At 38.3% G+C, this 22,061-nt stretch overlaps 1 protein-coding gene across 4 annotated transcripts in view; it reads right to left on the minus strand.

Annotated features, from left to right (window-relative positions):
• Nucleotides 1-22,061, minus strand: part of ATRNL1 (attractin like 1) — a 999,362-nt gene that overhangs the window by 904,281 nt on the left and 73,020 nt on the right. For all 4 annotated transcript variants that reach the window (XR_012905692.2, XM_075935409.2, XM_075935410.2 and 1 more), the window contains exons 2-5: nt 12,731-12,814; nt 11,258-11,371; nt 2,603-2,731; nt 230-438 (exon numbers count right to left, since the gene is read on the minus strand). Coding sequence is in view for 3 of the 4 variants with exons in the window: in XM_075935409.2 (XP_075791524.2) it covers nt 230-438; nt 2,603-2,731; nt 11,258-11,371; nt 12,731-12,814 (536 nt within the window). In the remaining variant the exon portion in view is untranslated. The remainder of the gene's footprint in view (nt 1-229; nt 439-2,602; nt 2,732-11,257; nt 11,372-12,730; nt 12,815-22,061) is intronic.

A 22,061-nucleotide genomic window follows, 5' to 3' on the forward strand; every position in this document is an offset into this window, starting at 1 on the left:
TTCCTGAAGAAGGTTAGACTAGATAGTCTAAAAGGTCTTTTCAGTATAATCATCTTTCAATTTACAGAATACATCTGGATAAAGAAAATGCATCTAGATCAAGATACAATTCTCAAGCTCATTTGGAAAATGCATTTTTAAATTAACTGTTTATATTTAAAGATGTAAATTTTCACAGCAGGAATGATACATATTTGATTCTAAGGCATATGTATTAATAACAGCTTACCTTGCCAGCTATCATTGCACACACACAGCTTCTCGCCTGTCAGATCACAGTAGCCATGATCTGGGCTGCCACAGTTAGCTTTGCAGTATGGAATATCACAGGCTTCACCTTTCCAATACTTGTCACACTCACAGTACACTTGGCTTGGAATGGAGACACTAGTTGTACACTTCCCATGGCCTGAGCAATTGTTAGGACAGGAATTAATACTGTAAAAAATATATGTAAAGTAAGACAACAAAGAGGGGAGAGAGCTTGGTAGAACTTTTCATATGGCACATTATAATAATAATTTGTATTTGCTGTATACTGCTTCTATTATGTGAAAATTGCCAGTCATGGATAAAATTATGGTAAATATAACCACTATTTACAGACAGGGGATCTGAGATGCACTAAGGTTAAATTACTTACTCGGGCTTACACACATTCAGTGACAGAATCAGAACTGAGGCCTCCTTGTGCTGTACTATGCAGGACTGGCCCTGAACCAAGAACTCAATCTAAATTTCAGAATAAAAAATCCATTAAAAAGGGAAAATGCAAAGGCTAAAATTCTTTAGACACTGAACTAATGTTACCTGTTAATCACCAGTGGAGGTAACAGAAGTTATATAATCTTTCTAATAAAGATCCCTGCTGTGTGTACAGCCTCTGATTCTGTAATTTGCTGTCTGCTCTAATTCAGTTTTGGATCTTCTCTATATTTATTTTGTTAACAGTAAAAAGTACTGTCATCTTGTCTGTCACAATGGCTGTCATTTACTTTTCAAATGTAGTTCCTTATTTTTTTTCCCAAAATTGTACAGCCATGATACAAAGTCACAAAGAGAAAAAAGATCAGGAACAAAAGGAGCCTTTCATCTCCTGGCTGCTGTGGTAACTCTGAAAGCAGAAAGTCCTGCTCATTTTGTACTGCCAGGCTCAAAATAGTGACTAAATATCCAGACTGTTCACTGGCTCTTCTCTAGGTGATTCAAAACGAGCAACATTATTTCTCTGTCCTCCCACTTGAGGAAGATTACTTGTAAACCAGAGAACAAGTGCATGGTGTAGACTAACCTATTTTCACCTCTAGAACTTAAGAGTTTGGAAAGATAGGGATTATTTACTTTATCAAAAAGATGACTAAGAAAGAATATGATTAAAATACATAAAATAATGAAAGCTACAGAGAAAGTGGGATCAGGAGCTTCTGCTCTCCCTGCCTCATAAAACAACAGCACATTCAATAAAAATAAAAATTATCAAAATAAAAACTGATCAAAGGAAATATTCTCACACAACATATAATGAGACTACGGAACTCATTACCACAGAAATTGTTGATGCAAACAATTTAAGATTGAAAAAAGGACTGGACATTAAATAACCAGAATATCTAGAGTTATTATCAACATCATCATAATCACTCTGAAAGGGATATTAAATGTGATTCAAGGCTTCAGATAATCTCTATTAAAGACCAGGATGAGACCTAAAATGAGAGGCAGATTATCCCACAACTAGTGTTCCCTCTAAACTGCACTAGAACACAGCTTCACGGGTGATTAATCAGCCCGGTCCTGTCAGTCAGCTCTGTGCCAGGAGCTTCTGATTAGGTTGGCTGATTAATCCCCCATGAAGCTGTGCTTTGCCCACAACTATCTGTTTTGAGGTCCTTGCACTTGGTACTGACCACTATCAGAAACTGCGTACAGTATTTGACTCAATGGGTATTCCTAGTGCATTACTGTGTCTTAGAAGGCAGCAATCACTGGATGAAGAAAAAACAGGAAATGCTTAGTACAAAAATCTGCATATACAATTGGTGAGGCTATTACGAGAACACTGTCAAAATTCTGGTGTCCACATTTCAGAATGAAATTCTGGAAATGCTTCACAAAGAACCACAAAACTGATTCTACATCTGGAAAACATGACTTACAACACTGAGAGACAAAAGACTCTAAACATATTTAGTTTATGCAAGGAAAGCTGTGTGTGAAATTGTGTGCCTCTTATTTGCACAGCTTGTCTCACTAACTCCAACTACTCACAGTAGAGAACTCTTCACCATGAGCAAAGGTCAGTATTTGATCCTCAGTGTCCCCACTGACAAAGTTTGGGACATTTCTATGCAGAAATATATTTCACCTTGTTTTACTGTTTCTAAAACTGTCTCTCGTTCACTTTCAAGCCATAAAAGACTTCTGGACTTCCTACAAGTGCTGGACTTCCTAAGTATGAAAAACTTGTTAGTGTGAATAATTCCTTGGCAAAATCAATACCTTAAATACAAAAGACAAATATACTGTACAAATATGTAATTCTCCTGAAGAACTTAAGCCCTAATTCATAAAATAACAATTATTTTAAAAAATGAATACTTACGAGTAAAATATGTTAAAACCAGTTAGGTTATAAGCAGCATCACTAAAAAAGTGCAGCAACACATAGCCAGATGTAGTAACTACTTCAGGAACAGTTTCATTTCCCCGCACCTCAGGGACAATTAGACCACTGGAAAAGAGAGATTTCATGAATTATTTTTATTAATGATAACAACAACATAATTTGGATTCAATCATGAATCATCCATCCAAGTTAATTTGAAAATCTTATGGAGCTTCTTTAAATTATAATGAATGAAGCAGAGCTCAAGCCCATGGACACTTCAGAAAGATGGTTTCCTCATTGTTTTTGTAACAATACAAACTTCCACATGCCAGTAGAATGTTCAAAGCTAATTATTAAAAACACCACTTTGGGAAAGATTTATTTTCAACAGTACTAGTGGCATTTAGATGCTCCACTCTCACTGACTTTCTGTGACAGCTGAGTATCTAAATGACACTTGTACCTTTGAAAATCTCCTCAACTACTAGAATAATTAGTTCATATGCAAAAAGCATGATTTTTAACAAAATTTATGGAAAATAAAATAATTTTAAGAAATTCAGAATGAGGTTTTTCATTACAAAACTTTAAAAAGGAAAACAGAATCATACATAACTGCTTTGAATCAGAGAATAAATGTACTGTGTGTAATAAACAGTGAATAACTACACAGCAAATTTAAAATACAATTTAAGTTAAGGAAAACTCAAATGGAAATTTTAAATATAATGTACAATATAGTGCAATATAGAGTATGTAATATAATAACATGTAACTAAAAGAAACAGGAAACAAAAAACCCTAAAAAAAGAAAATCCAGGAAGAACTTTTAGGTATTAAAGACTACAACAAGCAAGCAAACTTTCAAAAAATACTAAATATTTTAGTCACAAAGAAAAACTCAGGAAAGGGTATTAAAAAAGGAGAAATAAACAAATAACCAAGCAACCCCAAACTGACATCTACATTTTTTATTCATCTCTCCTCTTTAGTGCTCAATAACATCTCAACTTTCCTTCCATCTCAATGTAGACCAGGTATGATGCTCCTGAGGAACATCCAACAACTTGTGTACAGCACAGAAACTTGGGAGACTGGAAACAAAACCAGCAGCCAAGAGAGAAGAATCAAGAAGCTGAGATGATTGTCAGAGTTGGGTAGCAGCCCGGGATGGTTGAACAGGAAAGCTATGAACGAACAGGAAAGCTATGTTCTGCTAAAAGTAAGGTCCATTGGTGCTGTAACTATTATTTTTTTAGTACTACATAAGCAACACTTTAAAAGGTGCAATACAGAATAACATTCCTACTACAAGGAGATTATGAATTTTAAACCTATTCATTTTAGATATTCTTGAGAGAAATCCTGGTTCCACTGAAGTCAATGCCAAAACCCTCGTAGACTTCATTCACTCCATGTCTACATGTGGAATATTGGTAAGGCTGCATGTCTATCATGGATTCCATGATTTTCCATTACTTCTGCAGCAGCCAATATAGCAGGCTCTGGGGCTATCCACGCAAATCAAGGCAACCCGTGGGCCACCAGTACTGGCTCTTGCTGCGACAGTTTGTTGTGAGAGGAAGCTCAGTGCTGGGGCTCGAGTTGGGGTGTGTGGCAGCGCTTACCTGGGAAAAGGAAGGCCAGGGGGCTCTTCTGCACACTGCTCCTGCTACAGGTTTTACTCCCATAGCTCCTATTGGCTGTGGCTCTTGAGAGCTGCAGAGCAGGAGCTCATGGTAGAAGCAGCAGATGGAGGAGGCCCCCTGGCCTTCCCTCTTCCTAGAGGCTGCAGGGACATGCTGGACACTTCTGGGGAGCTGCAGACTTGGAGCCAAGTGGAAAGCCTACCAGACCCACCAACCCTCCCCATCCCAGCACAAGTGGGAGAGCCAGGCTACCACCTATACACATTTCCCTCCCCTCTCCGCTCCCGTCCAGGACTGCATCTTAGATCACCCATCTAGCCAGTGTCCTTTTTAGTAGTCTTTCCTAAGCTCAAGTTCTGTGCTCAACCCTGTAGGCTCAGCCTGCCTGCATTGACCTTTTCAAGGACCTGCTCCTCTTCCCTCCAGTCAAACTCCTTGAACTGTATGCATCAACTAACCACTACTCTTTTAAACTGGGCCATAATTGGTTGCTTCCCCTGCAAAATTCTAGTCTGTCTGCAGAACCTCTTCACTGCTCTTTTCCTGGAATGGGTATGACAGAGCCCTGAGGTTTCTAGGAGGTGGCCTTTAGGGATCTAGTCTTTATTTCAGTTGGTAACTTCTATTACTATTTGCAAGGCAAATAATTGGACTCATAATACAGTAATAGATGTTAAATCTGTTACTTGCTAGGTACATGCTAGGTATATTTCAGAATTGTAATATAAAGTGATGAGGAATGCAAATAAACTAATACAACAAGCTTAATCACTGAGAGTTAGAATGGATCCTGTATAATCTTTTAGATAGGCAATTTTGTTACTGCAAAGGGCTTCTTTACACTGTGATCCTGGCTTTGGTACGGCTGTTGAACATACTGTATTTTCAGCAGTAATATTTTAGTCTGTCATGAATTTTTAAAAATGCACGATATTTGCTTCTATAACACAGCAGATGAATTAGTATTGATCTGAAATTTATAGATTGTTTCTTGTAGTAAAAAGGGGATTTGTTTATATACTCTACTAAAAAAGAGATGGTCTTTAATACTGAAAATCACTTGTTGAATTCCAGGTTCGGAAATGTCAGACACCTAATTCTATTGTGGACAATATGTTTGGCCTAATAGAACTCTGTTTCATATCAACCATATTCCTGCAAACTATATAAGAACTAAATAGGTTTGCTACCATATTCCAGTAAGCCCCATTCTTACCTTGGTAACTTTGGTCAGAAAGCTATCAAATTCTGTTTTAGAAAACAATCCCATGAATTTGTGAGATTAGATAAACTACAGCCATCAATTCAGAACCAAATGTATTTGCAAAACTTATAATAGCTCATCTTGTTGGAGAAAGGATTCAATATTAATGCAAAATGATATTAATAAAAATTATAATTGTATTATAACTTGCCTGTGGCTATAGAGGCTGGAGAAAAGTAACGCAAGTACAAATGTTTTATTTAATTATTTAAAAATATTCATGTTTATCAAGGAATTCCAGAAAGTTTCTACTTTATTCCCAAGGACTAGAAAATGTCAGAAAAATAAAAATGATTTCATGGTTGGGCAAGGGTTGTTATTGCTAAGGGGGCTATACAGACTCAGAATAGCTGCATTTAAAACTTGATCTTGCTTTAAAACTTTTATAGTATTTCCACTTGTCATTTCATGTTTAAAAGATGTATTGGTTACTGATATTTGTGATTTGTACAAAATACCTAATAGAAAATTTATTGCTATAACAAGCAGATTGCAACTCTATTGACCTTGACTCAAGAAATAATAAACCATGTAAAACACTAATGGTTTAGGGAAAACCTGGTCATGAAAAGGACTGTACAGTTGTTTTATTGGAGCAGGAATGTAAAAGTAAAATGGGCTTCTTTTACCAAGAAATCCTCACTGTCTGTGTCTTAATTTTAGAGAAAACATGCATAGTTGGAAATGTTTTAATTCTTTTGTTTATTTCTTAAATGTTGATCTGGTAAACACTTTTATGAAATCCATATTTGCAAGTACATTAGCTAAATGCCAAGCTTCTAATACAACTGTAAAATGTTACTACTATGTCCATAGTAAAATGCTTTATCTACCTACATGGAACTGAATGACTTGCTCAACCAACTACTAATATAAGAAGCCATTGATGTATAGAATATTTATATTAACAGGAAATTTAACTAATACTGACAGTAACAAAGCAAATTCCTCTCCTAATTTAAGGCAGGAAATATTATCTTTCCAAAAATAGTTATAAAGTACCAACAAACTTCTTTAATTATTATTAAGTTAAAAACATCTTAAAAACTACTGAATAATAAAAGACTTTTAAAAACTGTACACTTTTATATAAGAGGAGGAATATTTGGACTTTTAACAACAACATTTAATTTCCTCTCAAATGCTAATAAAATGGCATGAATAAAAAGAGTTATAACCAACTTTAAAAGTTATCTGTTTTCCTGCCATAAGAATAAAGGAAATTAAAGAAATTCATATTCATTAGTCAGACTGAGTATTTTTAGTACAGGCATGAAGGCAATAAAATGAAAGTATTCAATTTGAGATCTAGTCAAGCCAGAAATAGGTATGTTTTACTATAATTTCCTAGAAATAGGAAGGAGTATAAAAAAGTCTGAAGTGAGCAACACACACACACACACACACACCTCTACCCTATTTCAGCAGCAAGCACTACACAACTCATCCTGTGCATTTCTGCAAGAGAGTTACTATGAACAGGTAAAAAAAACAGGAGACTCAAAAAGAAGCCAACTCTCTCCAAGATTTCAATATGAATTAGTGTGATAAAAGTCTCAGAGCGATACCCATGTTAGGAATTAAACTTTGGTAAACAGAGCAAAAGTTTGGTAAACAGACAGCATACGGGATGCCCTGAAGGTAGGGAGGTCAAGTGGGTTCTGGAGCGACTTAGGCTATAGGGCATTTGCCTGAGCAGTGCAGGGTGATGAGTTTGAGTCCTGTGTCCCCATCACCACCAGGTGCCCCAGATGTGGAGCTCGCTCCTGCACTAGGTAGGCAGCATACAGGATGTCCTGAAGGTAAGAATGTTTTAATTTGCTTTAAGAGTCTTAGTATTTGTAAATGGCTTATCTTAAAAACAGCTTCTGAAGTGGCTTTTGCTAAGTAGTTCATTTAAATATTTCTTTCAGTGTCATATGATTTAGTTAAGTCAGCTTAATTTGCCCAAAAAACTGAAAGATTATTAATAACCTCCACAGGAGTCATTTTTTCTTAAACCATATTCTTTTGCCCATTTAAATATCTTCTTAGTTATCTGAGGATATACGATAGGTATTTCAATAATTTTGGAAAATATTATCTTGGGGTACGTCTAGACTACATGGCTCCATCGACGGAGCATGCATACTGGAGCGGTCGACAAAGGCTTCCCTTGTCGACCATGCCCCATCTAGATTGCCACGCTCTGCCGGATCAGCTGATCGTCAGCACAGCGCGGCAGCCATTTTTATTTTAATGAAGCAGGGACTATTTAAATCCCCACTTCTTTGACTATGCTGAGTAAACTACTTTACATGGCTCCGTCGACGGAGCCATGTAGTCTAGACGTAGCCTTGGTGGCAACTTAATAAGAGAAAAGTGCCCCACCAAAGGCAAGCTCACTCTTAGAAATATACTCTACACTAAAAGCTCTCTATGGAGAGTCATACAGAGGGGAAAATGAAAAAGTAACCAGTTTATTGCTTATGTTATGTCATCTATATTGTTTTGTTCTTTTACTTTCTTTAATAACAAAATAGGCATAGTTAACAATTGTGATTATTTTGCTTGTTCTCAAGGATGGTGTGTCCTAAAGTATGTAAAGGAAACCTTGTCACTAAACTGGCATTAAGAGAAACAATAAGAGCACACCTATCATTTCTTCTTTCTCTGGACTAAATATTTTAGCAGTTTTTAAAACACATGTACTGTACTTTTAAAACACATGTACTGTGCCCAACAATTTAAAATCACCTCTTTCTACCCCACATCCTGCTCAGTGAAATTGATATTGCAAGACTGCAAACAAGTGTTTAAGTGTTTGCTGGATCAGGGCCATAAAGTAGAAAGATGGATTCACTAAGGGTGTGTCCAGACTACATCCCTTTTCTCGAAAAAAGGGATGTAAATTAGACACTTTGAAATTGCAAATGAAGCCAGGATTTAAATTTCCTGCGCTTCATTTGCATAATGGCAGCCGCGGTTTTTTTCGACACAGGGCTTTTTGATAGAAAAATGGCAGTTTAGATGGGGATCTTTCGAAAATAAACCCTTTTTTGAAAGATCCTATAGACCTCATTTTTTGAAGAATACAGGATCTTTCAAAAAAGGGTTTTATTTTCAAAAGATTCCCCCCCCCAAAACTGCCATTTTTCTATCAAAAAGCCCCATGTCAAAAAAAAACTGAAGCCACCATTATGCAAATGAAGCATGGGAAATTTAAATCCCGGCTTCATTTGCAATTTCAAAGTCTCTAATTTACATCCCTTTTTTGAGAAAGGGATGTAGTCTAGATACAGCCTAAATGTTTTATCAATAACAAGTATAATGCTACACCCATTGGACCATGACTACAGAAATGTAAACTTTTATGTACTCACTTTCCTTTCCATTGTTTTCTACTTTTTGCCTTAGGTCTAAGAGGGAAAAGCTTATCAACAGTTATGAGAGACTGAAATATATCAGAACTTTTAGTCCTTTATAGTTTGCTGTGGCCTTTACAGGAGCCTGGATATAGTAAAATTTCTGTTGTCTGGCACTCAATTAACCAGAAAGCACAATTATCTGGCATTTCTGATATCTCTCAGTCAATCTAAATCTTCAGTTTAGTAACTGGGACTAGTATACTGCTCAGCACATGATGCAATTGCATATTCTGCACTCTACCTTTATGCAAAAAGGCAGAACACATGTAAGCAAGCTAAAATCAGGGATTCAGTCAAAAAAGTAGCTTTCAGGGTATATACAGGGTCTATACAGATTCAGCCCAATCTCCCATACCTTCTACATCTACAATGATAATTGTTGATAAGCCTGAGGCACTGCAAGATCCTGAAGCGCCTCCTGAATGAAAGAAAAATTAAATTATGTTCACTGTAGCTTTTAGTGTTAAGTGTATTTGAGAGTGATCTAGGTGTACACTGTGTACTGTCCATAATAATATGCAGTGTCATAAGATACATTACTACATATAACATTTTACCTATATATACCAGCCAGACCACAGATGTTGATGGACCAAAAAGTCCCAGTGTAGGGGTGGTGGCTAGGAGCCTGGCAGGCTCCCGGGCTGCAGGGAGCTCCCCATGGTGGGGCTGCTTGTCAGGGCTGGGAGCTCACTCACTCCAGCTGGGCTGCCCAGCACACCACACCAGTAGCACTGGGAGCCCTGAGTATCCCAGCTGAGTTGCCTGGCGGGTCAAGAGGATGGCGCATTGGGAGATAGGTTGCCTGGCGTGGCAGGCAAGTGGGGGTAGGGCAGCAGGACCTACAGCCAGTGAAGGGCTCGAGGAGCCATTAGAAGGGGAGGGGCAAAATATGACCTCCCCCGGTCTGGCAAAATCCCTCGTGTGGGACTGGTCATGTCCCGAGGGTGCCGGACCAGAGAGGTCCAACCTATATTGGATTGATAACTACCCTGTATACTATTTTACATTTTATTCATTTAATTGTATTCTAATTCTTTGAAAAATAGTGTTAAATTGGAAAGTACAACTCTCAGGCTACGTCTAGACTACAGAGTTCCTTCAGAAGAAGCTTTTTTTTGGAAGAGATCTTCCAAAAAACCTTCTTCAGAAAGAGAGCATACACTCTGCGAAAGTGCATCGAAAAACCAATCTGCTTTTTCAAAAGACAGTGTCTCTCTCATGTAAGCTGTGATTGCTATGGACGGAATGGCCACAAAGGCACCTGTGCTTTTCCTCTTTCCTCTTCTTCCAAAGAACTCCCTCTTCCCCATCCACACACACACACCTTTTTGCAAAAGAGCTCTTTCGCAAAAAGGCTTCTTCCTCGTAGAATGAGGATTACCAATGTCAGAAAAAAAACCTCTATTCTTTCAATTTTCTTGCGGAAGAATGCAATTGTAGTGTTGACATTCCTCAAGTTTTGTTGGAAAAATGGCTGTTTTTCCGACAAAACTCTGTAGTGTAGACATACCCTCAGTTAACCAGAATGTGTGATTAACTGTTACTCCCATACCTCCAACATGCCAGATAACAGATTTTACTGTAACCTGGTAATTGACACCCTATACATATTTAACTCTGAGTTGATCCAATTATAATTATTCATATTATCTAATGATAACAATAGAACAATCAAGTGCTTTTGTGATTTTTGGTGTCAACAAGTATGAGGATGCTTTTGAGCTTTGAAATCTCAAAGGCTGGGTAGTTAAGTACGGCTGAAATATATTTTTATTCTTAGTCACAAAGCTTTGCATTCTGGTAGACAAAGAAAAGACCTTGTATAAATGGTACACCAATGTCCCTCAATAGATAACTGCAGTTGTCCATTTGTAATGGGTTCAATGGATAATATTTATGTCTTGTAAGCAGTAAAATGTCTTTGTTGTGTAAGTCACAAATTCTGAGATTTTCCTTTAAGTGCATCAAGTAATTTTTCCTCTCCTTTGTTGGCCAGTCTCCCACTCCCATTAAAAACCCTTAATTTATATAAAGAATCTACTAGATACTCACTCTATCTAGGAAGCCACTCTTATAATGCTTCACTGCAATGTCAGCACTGAGCATAAGCCAAGAAAGTAATTTTGTCTTACTCAAAGGCAAAAATTCTATTATGTTGTATTATCTGGCAACTTATTCTGCCATCAGTGTATATTTCCCACTAATATTAGTGAGAGATGGCAATTTACCAATAGCAAATTAAAACCTTTAGTGCTACTTTTCCCTCATATTAACAATATTTTATACTAATACTCTTACTAAAGAACTATTAAATAAAAATACTCACCTAAATACAGCTATTAAAGGTGCATATACTGAATCTCCATCATAAACATACATATGGTCCCAACTACATTCTGTGGCAAAATGATTAAACCTTAATCTTAATATTGCATTAGGACTGAAAAAAGAAGAAAACAATAAGATCAAATAACATTAATGTATTGTTTAATAAAAGCAGAGATTCGTAATGCTATTTTATAATAAAAATAACTTAGCAAATAATAAAGGTAACCACATCATAACATTACATTATTAAATACAAATATTCTTTTAAACTCATGCAGGTGAAAGTTAGTATAAAACTAAATTTAAGCCAGCCAATTATTTAATTTTTTTTATCCTAAAGAATTTTAGAGGCCATGCTTATAATTATTAAAGTTGCCCATGGATTGTACTATCGTTTCTGAAAGGGCTAATGTCAATGTTTAAAACCCCAAATTTAGGCTTTGATATAAAGAGTTTTATAAAACCTGGTGCTAATAAAAATTTCAATACATTTTTTATTAAAATGTCAATACCTCGGGTTTTTGATATAACAATAGTTCACTTTTCAGTATAAAACACAGGAACATGTGATGGCTTCAAAGAGAACACAACACAGCATCAGGTACTTTACTAGGACTTATCATGGAAGTAAGTATGACAACCTCCCTCACAGTCAATGCACCAGTCCTGAATTTTAACACTCTTGATACATTGCTGAGATAGTGATATAAAGCAAGGTTTACTACAATGTTCAGAGATTTAATTATGTGGGTTAATGCTAGGGATTATGGAGATTTCAACACCGGATTCTTAAATCAGAGGCTACATTTTTAACAACATATGAAATGCCTTTATTAACATAATTGTAAAAGGAATGAATCCACTGTACACAAAGATTGTTTTGTAAGAGATTCTCTGGTATAATACATGTTCAAAATATCAGAGGTTTATATATACACATGTATAAAGACTGCTCAGAGGAATACTGCTGATTCTTTACTCTTCAAAGTAACTGACTCAGGCCATTCACCTTCAGATCCTTTGCACCTGCTGGACTTATTTCCAACTAAATGGCATTAATTTGGCCGCTGGATGTGTTCTGTGTTTTAAGCTACTCCTGATACAACGCTGAAAAGAACAGCAACATGCTAGTTGGCAGGATCTGTGACTATACCTGAAGCATATGACATATTTTAATAATCAAACAGGCAATAAAAATATTTTAGGGTTTGTTTTTTTTAAATGCATGTTGGCCTAACTCTCTTGCCATTGACTTCAGTTGGAACAAATCCCAACTCAGACCACTCTTGAAAATCCCACTCTAGCTTTTTTTAATTAAATAATTATCACTGTTAAAAAGGTTTTAAAATGTATCAATATGTTTCACATTTAGGCGATTGAAACAGAACATCTACCAAATTAGCTAGGTAAGGGCACTAGAATAAACATATCATATATCAGGCAGTTAGATCAATTTAAAATACATACTTACTATCCTTCAATTAACCATGTGCATTTAGTTTTGTATTTGTAATTTATTGGTCCATCTGTTAAATATCCAGAGGGTTCTGTTAACCTAAAAAGGGGGGAAAATATTAATATAGTAAACCTTAAAAATTTCCTGAAGCATAGTAGCATCATAATATCAACAGTACCCAATTACAGATTCTTTATGGATGGAGTGACAACAGGAATTTTTTATCTTTGAGGTGGTTTTTGTTTGCTTAATAAGCTCAGGTTTCATATCCTGTATCTTTTGTTTCAGTTTATTAGAAAAGTAGGAAAGCAGATAGTGTGTATCACCACCAGTTTATTTCCTTTTTCCCAAATATTACTAGAAGCTACTTTAACTTACACCTTCTTCTAACTGTGCAGTATGCAAACGTTACACACAACTTACATTGTCCCTCACACAGAGTTTGTATAGCATAGCAAAAGAATGTTTAATTTGTGTCATCTTACATGCTGCTTCCGAGTTTAGCCCATAGCATCACTGCAGAGGATTATCATAGTTCATTTAAATAAATAATAATTTACACCAGCTATGTCTTACTTTATTATATTACAGCAGAAAGAATCAAAGTTGAAATTCAGAGTGGTGGTGGGCAACTAACTACACTGCATAAACATAAGTGGTGATTAATTAAAAGATCAGAAAAACACTCACGTACATATTAATTTCTCTTGCTGCAACTATTCTTGAACCTCCTTAATCCGGGTGACTATGATCCAGGAACACCCATAGTTTGGATCCCCATATGGCCCTACCAGATGCTGCATTCCCACCCCTAGCATGTTCCTACATTCTTTGTCCCTCCCAGACCCCACACTCCACCCCCAATTATAATTTAAATACAGCTCACTAAGGTTTTATCTTATGACATGCTATACATGTACAATGCTCTATAATGCTTTGTACATACAAAAGCTTTAGTAATAGACTTTGTTTACTCTTCACTATGACTAACACCTATGGTCCAGAAAATTCCATAATCCAGCATGGTCTATTTCCCAAGGTTGTCGGATTAAAGAGTTTCAATTGTATATATCCATCCTTATCTTACATGCCACTGAGCCAGCACAAGGGGTAACTTGTATTTCCCGTACAAATTAGTACAGTGGATAGATGTAGATTTGAGGAAGCCCGGACTGGTTACAACTAGAGCGGGAGTGCCAACTAAATTTTCTTTTCAGCTGTGTAAATGCACAAGGATCTGTCTTATGTCACCATAACCATCATTTCCAAATGTGACCAAATATGTACATGTGCAAAAAGTATTATCTACAACTTTTACTAATAATGAATTAAATTAAAATTTGAATTGACCACCAGAATTCAACTTGTAACTGCCTCCCTGCTATCCTATCACAGAGATCAATTATTCCAAATTTCAGGCTATAAACACCTGGAAGTACAGCTGAGATCAGAGATAAAGAATCCTTGTAATATAAAGGAGGTATTGCTGATAGGGATGTATAATGGGGACCATTACCTCTGAAATTTACTCCCTGCGTTGGCCCAATCTGAAATGTGTTAATTTGTAAGGCGCACTGCAACACTCATATGTCCTCCCTAGCTTTTAAAATGGAATTAAGAAGGTTGATGGTGACTCAGATATTTTCATCCTTTTAAGCCAGGGTATTGTTGGTGAGCTGGGGTTGGTTGGAACTGATGTAATTGTAATAATTATTTTCAAAGACATCTAGGAGGTACTGACAGGTGCTTTTATCTTCACAAATGTAGAGGAAGTCAGAAAACCACTGAATCACTGAATACAGAATAGCAAGATGGGTTGCCGACTTGGGAAAAATAAGCATACCTCACTTGCTGGTGCTATAAGAACCCCCTGGCCCAACAGCCAATTATTATACCTGTAACTGACCCCAGTGGAAGGAGTCACTATGGTAACCAATTCCCTAGATTATAGGGAGTGTGCTGAGTGTACAGTGTGCACAGAGACAAGTGCTGTGGGCAGTCTGAATTCTAGATCCTGCAGGTTCTAATCCCTGGTGATTTCCCATGAACACTCACAAAAGTATGATGAATAACAGAGGGCTGCTTTTCTAGAGCTGACAAATATTGTGATTACTTTAGGCGTGGTTGTTCTCAAGGATGGTGTGTCCTCTGAGGACGCCGGCAGTGGGACAGCCGCGGGGCGTCTGGGCTGTCCGCTGCCCGCGTGCTCCGTGGCTTTGTTCCACGTCTCCCTGGTCTGCTGGAGGGGTGAGGGGTGCAGCTAGTATGCCCCCCCCCCATAGCAGACCAGGCTTTTCTCCGGACGCCTGTGGTAGAGCAGCTGGAGCGCTGCCGGATGGTCCCACAGAGCCACTCTGGGCGCTACTGGACCAACCCGGCAGCACCCCAGCTGCTCTGCCCCAGGCGTCCTGATTCAGCCGCTGCTGGTCAGTTTCAGCAGCGGCTGAATCAGGACACCTGGGGCAGAGCAGCTGGGGTGCTGCTGGGTTGGTCCAGTAGCGCCGAGGAGCGGCACTACTGGAGCAACCCAGCAGCACCCCAGCTGCTCTGCCCCAGGCGTCCCCAAGTCAGCCGCTGCTGAAACTGACCAGCGCTGACTACAGGAAGCCCGAGGCAGAGTTGCTCTGCCCCGGGCTTCCTGGAATCAGCCGCTGATCAGTTTCAGCAGCAGCTGACTTGGAGACGCCTGGAGTTCTTAAGTTGAATCTGTATGTAAGTCGGAACTGGCGTCCAGATTCAGCCTGTTGAAACTGATCAGAGGCTGATTCCTGTAGTCAGCCGCTGGTCAATTTCAGCAGCGGCTGAATCTGGACGCCAGTTCCGACTTACATACAGATTCAACTTAAGAACAAACCTACAGTCCCTATCTTGTACGTAACCCAGGGACTGCCTGTAATTAATGTGGGGGTGGTCCAATGTTTGGAAAAGGGCCTGATTGCCATGTAATGTACTTACAAAAGACCTGCTTAACTATGAATGGAGGGAATAATTCACAGTATGGATTCAAATAAGGAAGTGACTGAAACATGAATTGCTCTACCTAACTTCATAGAGAAGCAGTGTTTGCTTATTAATTCCAAATAGATCCTGCTCATGTGTTTAGATTTATTTAAAATCAGAATTGTATGATGAGCTGCAGCTACAGCAACTGACTTTCTTAAAGACATAAAAGTCTTTCTATATAACCATGTGTAACAATAGTACAGAAGTCACCCATTACCAGGCAGGCTAACTGCCATATCAGTATATCAGTTTAAAAAAAAAAGAAAAAAAAAAGAACACTTTGGGTAAGTCTACACAGTAAACTTATTTCTAAATAATCTATTTCTGAATTTTTTTCCAAAATAGCTTATTTTGAAATAGCACGTCTACACTATAGGGAAGCCTCATAATTGGTCCGACGCAGACTTCCCAAATGTGGGTGCACTACATTGATTTAGAGCCCCAGGAGGCACTGGGGAGTCATTACTTTGAATGGCCATGGGGAGGAGTTATTTGGAAATAGCATCAATGGAGCGTCCATACTACTGCTATTCCAAAATAGCTATTTCAGAATAGGCACTATTCCTCATGGAATGAGGTTTATAGAATTCAGAATAAGCCATCCATTATTTTGAAATTATTTCAAAAGAACTATGTTGTGTAGACACACCCTTTACAAATAAGAGTGCATGAACCAGTGCAAACACAACAGAAACTCCTATCACTTTTGCCCCCCACCTCCATTCTCCTTTCCCTTCTTTCTCATTTGCCCTGCACTTGAAGGCAAGTGGAGGTAGTCACCAAAGAGAGGGTCAAGGGTGGAACCTTGTGCCAGTGCAAACCTTGTGCCAGTGCAAATCTTGTGGTTCTGAAACAGTCAATATAGAAAACTGGTAATGGCATACACTTCATAAGTTGTTTTCAGATAACCTGAGAAATACAGCCAATTTTCTACAAATATATTATATTTATATTATTTTTGTGTTTCAGAGTTCCGATTTGATCCAGCAGTCACACAATTAAGAGTGAGATTGGCCTAAGTATGCGATTGCCAAATCCACAACAGTCTACATCGGGGTGGGCAAGATACCTTTCGCGGGCAGGATGCGGCCCACAGACTACCCTGCCAGGACCCTCAGGCACACAACAGCCATGGTTTAAAGCGCAGCCCGTATGGCTCTCTTTTCTGGAGCCAGGGATGGCATCCCCACCTCCAGCCCAATCCTCAGCTCCTATTGGCCGGAAAAAAATAGCCAACAGGAACTGATAGATTGGCCTGTGGGATGGGGGCAGCGCAAGCCTCTTCCCCCACCTGGAGCTGAGAGCCTCATAGAAGGAGCAGCCATAGTTTTAAGCAGTCTGGGGGCCGGGGCTGCTTTGGGAGTGCTGTGGGCCAGGAGACTCTTCAGTAAGCACCTCCCATCCAAAGCCTGCCTCTGGAACCTTGCCCCTCCCGCACTCCATCTCCCTCCCCCAGGTCACCATCCAGATTCTCTGCACCTTTCTTCCCGTGTCCCAGGTTACAACTCCCTCCCAGACTCTATACCCCCTCCTACACTCTCCCCCAGGCCAGAATCCTCTCTTGCACCCAGCCCCCCTCCCTCTTACCCTGCACCCCAATGCCCTGGACCCAGGTCATAACCTCCTCCTTCACCCAACTCCCTCTCAGACCTCACACCATTTCCTGCACCCCAGTCCCTTACTCGGTGCACTTTTCTGCACCCCAACCTCCATCCTAGACCCTGCACCCCCTCCACAGAAAATTGCTGCACTTGGCCACTTTTCAAAATCTTGAAGTGGCCCCCAAACAAAAATTGTTGCCCACTCCTCATCTAGGTATTCTCAAATAAAACCATAATGAAGTATAACCTAAAATCAGAAGCAATAGGATCAAACTCCATAACACAAAACAGAGGCTGGACTCAGACTGTCGGTGTTAAGTCTTTGTACATTCTTTGGATGGTATGCAAAGAAAGATCTTAGCTGAGCAAAAACAAAACTGGTCTCTTTTCTTAAACAAATATTAACAACAGTGGTATAACAGTCCTATAACTCTAAAGTTCTGCTCCCAGATAAACATACTGCATACCAGAAAGTCTAAGTATAGGAGAAAATTCTTGTGCAATTACTTTTGGCTATTTTACCTGCAAGATAAACATTTATTCACTTGTTTGGGAAGTGGTAGAACTGCAATGGACATATAACTTATTGGTCTTGTCTCTCTATTTTAACATAAAGGTATAAATGCTGCATTATTGACCTTGAAATTGGGTCAGCACTATCAAGCTGAGCCACACTGAAGTTAATTGCTCTCTGCTTGGGTGGAACCTTGTGCCAGTGCAAATCTAATTACAGGATAGGAGCTTGTTTGGATGTGCGCTCTTTCTACACCTTTAAAACATTAACCCAATGGAAATAAAAGGCAGTACGATATCAAATGCCAATGTTGTTAATCAAATGTTAGTATTACTGTAATATAATTCATTCATAGATTTTAGGTTTAATTATAGCGTAAGTTGCAACAAATTAATTTTTACTATAAATATTGTGAAATATCAGTGGCACTCATTTACACTCAAGGCCAGTGTTTTCTTGGTAGCTTTAGAAATTTAATCAAGATGGCATACAAGAACGGTTTCTCTTACAATCCAGTGCTCTGGCATTAGTAAATTGCAAATGATTTCCCATTCCACACAAAAGTTGATGAGTTTTTGATAAACAAGTTCCTGGAAAAGTGAGAGAGCCATTGATGAAGGCATTCCACCTCACTGTAAAAAATAGTCTGATACTATTTTCTAATAATGTCAGTGGAAATAAAGTAAAGGGTTTTTTGTTTCAAGTAAAATAAAACTACCCTGTTTTATCATGTGCTAGTATTTGTTTGTTGTGTTACCCTGAGAACTTCCTTGCATCTTTTTCCTTCCAAAATATTATCATATCCCAGACATGATTAGATTATTGCTCATCAGAGCAAGTTTTCTGCTTCAGCTTTCTAGAAGTTATGCATAACTTTCACATAAATATTAAACCACAGTAATTTTAGATTGCAAATCAGCATTCATGTATACAGACTCATAATTCATAATTAAACAGGAATATATACAAATTTAAAGCATTAAAAATTATCCAGGAGAAAAGTTAGGTAAGCAAATAAACCTTATTAGCCAACCTCTGGAGAAAAAGTGAATTGTATAACTAATTAAAACCATTCAGAAATAATCATTGATAGATGAATCAACCACAGAGCTAATCTGTAATTATCTACATGGAAAGAAGATATCTGACACTAGAAGGCTCTAGCAGAGAAAAAAAGATGCAGTAGCTGAAAACTGAAGTCAGCTAAAGTTCAAATTGAAAATAAAATACAAGCTTGTAAAAGTGTAATTAACCACTGGAACAGATTGCCAAGTGTTGTGGATAAAATTCTTCATCACTTGGCAAGACTTAAATCAAGACTGGATGTCTCTCCAAAAATATGCTATATAGCTCAAATCGCAAATTGTTGGACAAGATGCAAATATAACTAAGTGAAATATATGGCCTGAATTACAAGGGAGATCAGACTGGATGATTATAATAGTGTCTTCCAATTTTAATATCTATAAATCCAAGAAAATTATATAATCATACCTCCTGGATTCTTTTATGGGACAGAAGGTAGAGGCATAGCAGGAAACGGTACGAGCGCGGACTAAAATGTCTCTGCTAGCACTGCTTCTGCTGTGATTCTGCTTTTGAAATGTACAAGAGCAGAAGCCCTGCAGGGAGCATGGAGCCAGTCCTCTGCTGGCCTCACACTCCCTGTGGGGCTTTCTTCTGAAATGTAGATTTCAAAGGATGAGGTTCTGCAAGGAGTGTGGGGCCCCAGCTAGCCTGCGCTCCCTGCTGGGCTTCTGCTTTTCAAACGTACAAGGGCCTTGACAGGGGTGCAGGGCTCTTGTACATTTTAAAGGCTCAGGTGCCGCAGGGTCAGCAGAGTCCCCCCGCCCCACCCAACCCACTGGCCCCATGCTCCCTACAGGGCTTCCGCTTTCAAACTGTACCAAGAGCAGGGCAGGGCTCTAGCTACAGTTCAAAGGCAGAGGTGCCCATATAAACTAATCAACTAGTTGATGGAAATCCCATCAACCATTCGATTAGTTAATCAATCTAAATTTAACATCCCAATAGTACAGTGGTTTGAAGTAAAATTTACCTTCTAAACAAGTGTATGCATATATTGGTCTCAATTTCTATTTTACTATTATATACTATTAATTAGCTTTTTATAGTGACAAATTTTAGCCAGGAATAATTGGGGCAGCTCTTTGCTGAATTCATCCATAACTTTTGAATAGATGGGAGATACCTGTGGTATTATCATTTTGCAGTCTCTATCTGATTTTGAGAGCATGGAGTTTCACAGGTTGACTGTGTATTGTGTAAAGAAATACTTATTTCCCTTTTGTTTTAAACTTGCTACCTATTAATTTCATTTCATGGCTCCTAGTTCTTGTTTTATGGGAACCTATGTACCTTATTTATTTTCTCCACGCCAGTCATGATTTTATAGACATCCATCATATCTCCCCTTAGTCATTTCTTTCCCAAACTGAGAAGTCCCAGCCTTTTAATCTCTTCTCATATGGCAAACATTCCATACCCCTATTCATATTTATTGCCCTTTTATGAACGTCATTCAATGCCAAGATATCTTTTTTGAGATGAGCTGACCACATCTGTACACAGTAATCAAGATCTGGGAGTACCATGAATTTATATTGAGGCAAAAAGTTATTCTCTGCCTTATTCTCTATCCCTTTTTTCATGATTCCTCACATTGTTTGCTTTTTTGACTGCTGCTGCACACGGACTGGATGTTTTCAGAGAACTTTCTCTCGAGTGGTAACAACTAATTTAATCCCAATAATTTTATACACACCGTTAGTATTATGTTTTCCAATGTGCATTACTTTGCATTTATCAACATTAAAATTCATGCGCCATTTTGTTGCCCAGTCACCTAGTTTTGAGAGAGCTCTTCACAGTTTGCTTCGGACTTCATTATCTTGAGAAGTTTTGTATCATCTGCATAAAATCTGTGTTGCTAAAAAAAGTCAAGTAGTATAAACAGCGCTTGCAGGCAAATACTTCCAACCCCTAAGAGCAGTGTTTGCTTTGTCGGCACTCCTGTCAACAAAAGCACTGTTTACACTGGGGCAGGCAAAATGCAGCCACGGGCTGGATGCAACCCACCAAGCTGCCGGATCCAGCCCACAGGAGCCTCTTCCAGGTTCCCTGCCTGACCCACACCCATACGCTGCTCAGAGCAGCTATCTGAATGCTGCAAAACCAGGGGAGGGGAGGAGCAGCTTCATGTGCATCCCGCCTCCCAAGTACTCCTCTGGGCTCACAGCATTCAGAGCCAAACGTTACTAAAGAAAGGTACGTTTTCTCTGGCTGATAAAAAATTAAAACACATTGAGTTACACTTAAATATAGCCTTTACACTAGTTTCTGTATATCTTTTTGCTACCTTGGAAGGGTCAACACTAATTTATATACATTTATTTAAACAATTATATGTCTAAATGTTTTCAGATTCTTATTAATTGTACATTTTCAGAATGTTAGAAAATGGTGAATGGCTTTTTAATGGATAGCTAATTTTTGTTTATGATTTGTGTCAAGCTGCATTAGGATGGTAACTGGATACTGGAATGTAAAGACACAAAACAGTTATAAAATTTATATTTTCCCTGCTGGTTCTTCTTATAGAAAAAAGGCTTTAATGCAAAATTTTAGAAGTGGCTCGTGGATTTAGCTTATCTTTTTATTTTGTATTAAATTCAGATTTGATTTGAAATCATTTTTTAAATCAATAATATAATTTAAATAATAAATATTGTGTCTATATTTTTTATTAAACTCTTGTTTTCTGGGGAAAAAATAATATAATTAACTGTAACTGGAAATTCTTTGAGATGAGTGGTCCCTCTCTGAATTCCACATGCGGATATGCATGCACACCATGCACCTGAGACTGGAAGCATTTTCTTGCCATGTCTGTTGACCTGCACACACACACACTGACTCTCTTCATGCTCCCAATTGAGAGCATTAAAGTGCATGTTGACGTTACTTCAGTTCCTTCTCTTACCATTGTGTAATCTAGTCTGAAGCAGAGGGAAAGGAGGACAGGCAGTGGAATATAAGTAGAGACCACAAATCTCAAAAACTTCTAGGTTCAGCTAAATAACATGATCTTCTTTAGTGCTGTTCCCTTGTGAAGAGCAGAGTTACAGGGTGTGTAAAAATGGAGATACCCTCCAATGGTGGGATGAAGGCACGAAGTACCACCAGATGTACTTGGACAAAAGTTGAG

This window comes from Pelodiscus sinensis, chromosome 8 (assembly GCF_052426305.1).
Source record: "Pelodiscus sinensis isolate ZL-2025 chromosome 8, ASM5242630v1, whole genome shotgun sequence".
NCBI classification, from domain to species: Eukaryota; Metazoa; Chordata; order Testudines; family Trionychidae; genus Pelodiscus; species Pelodiscus sinensis.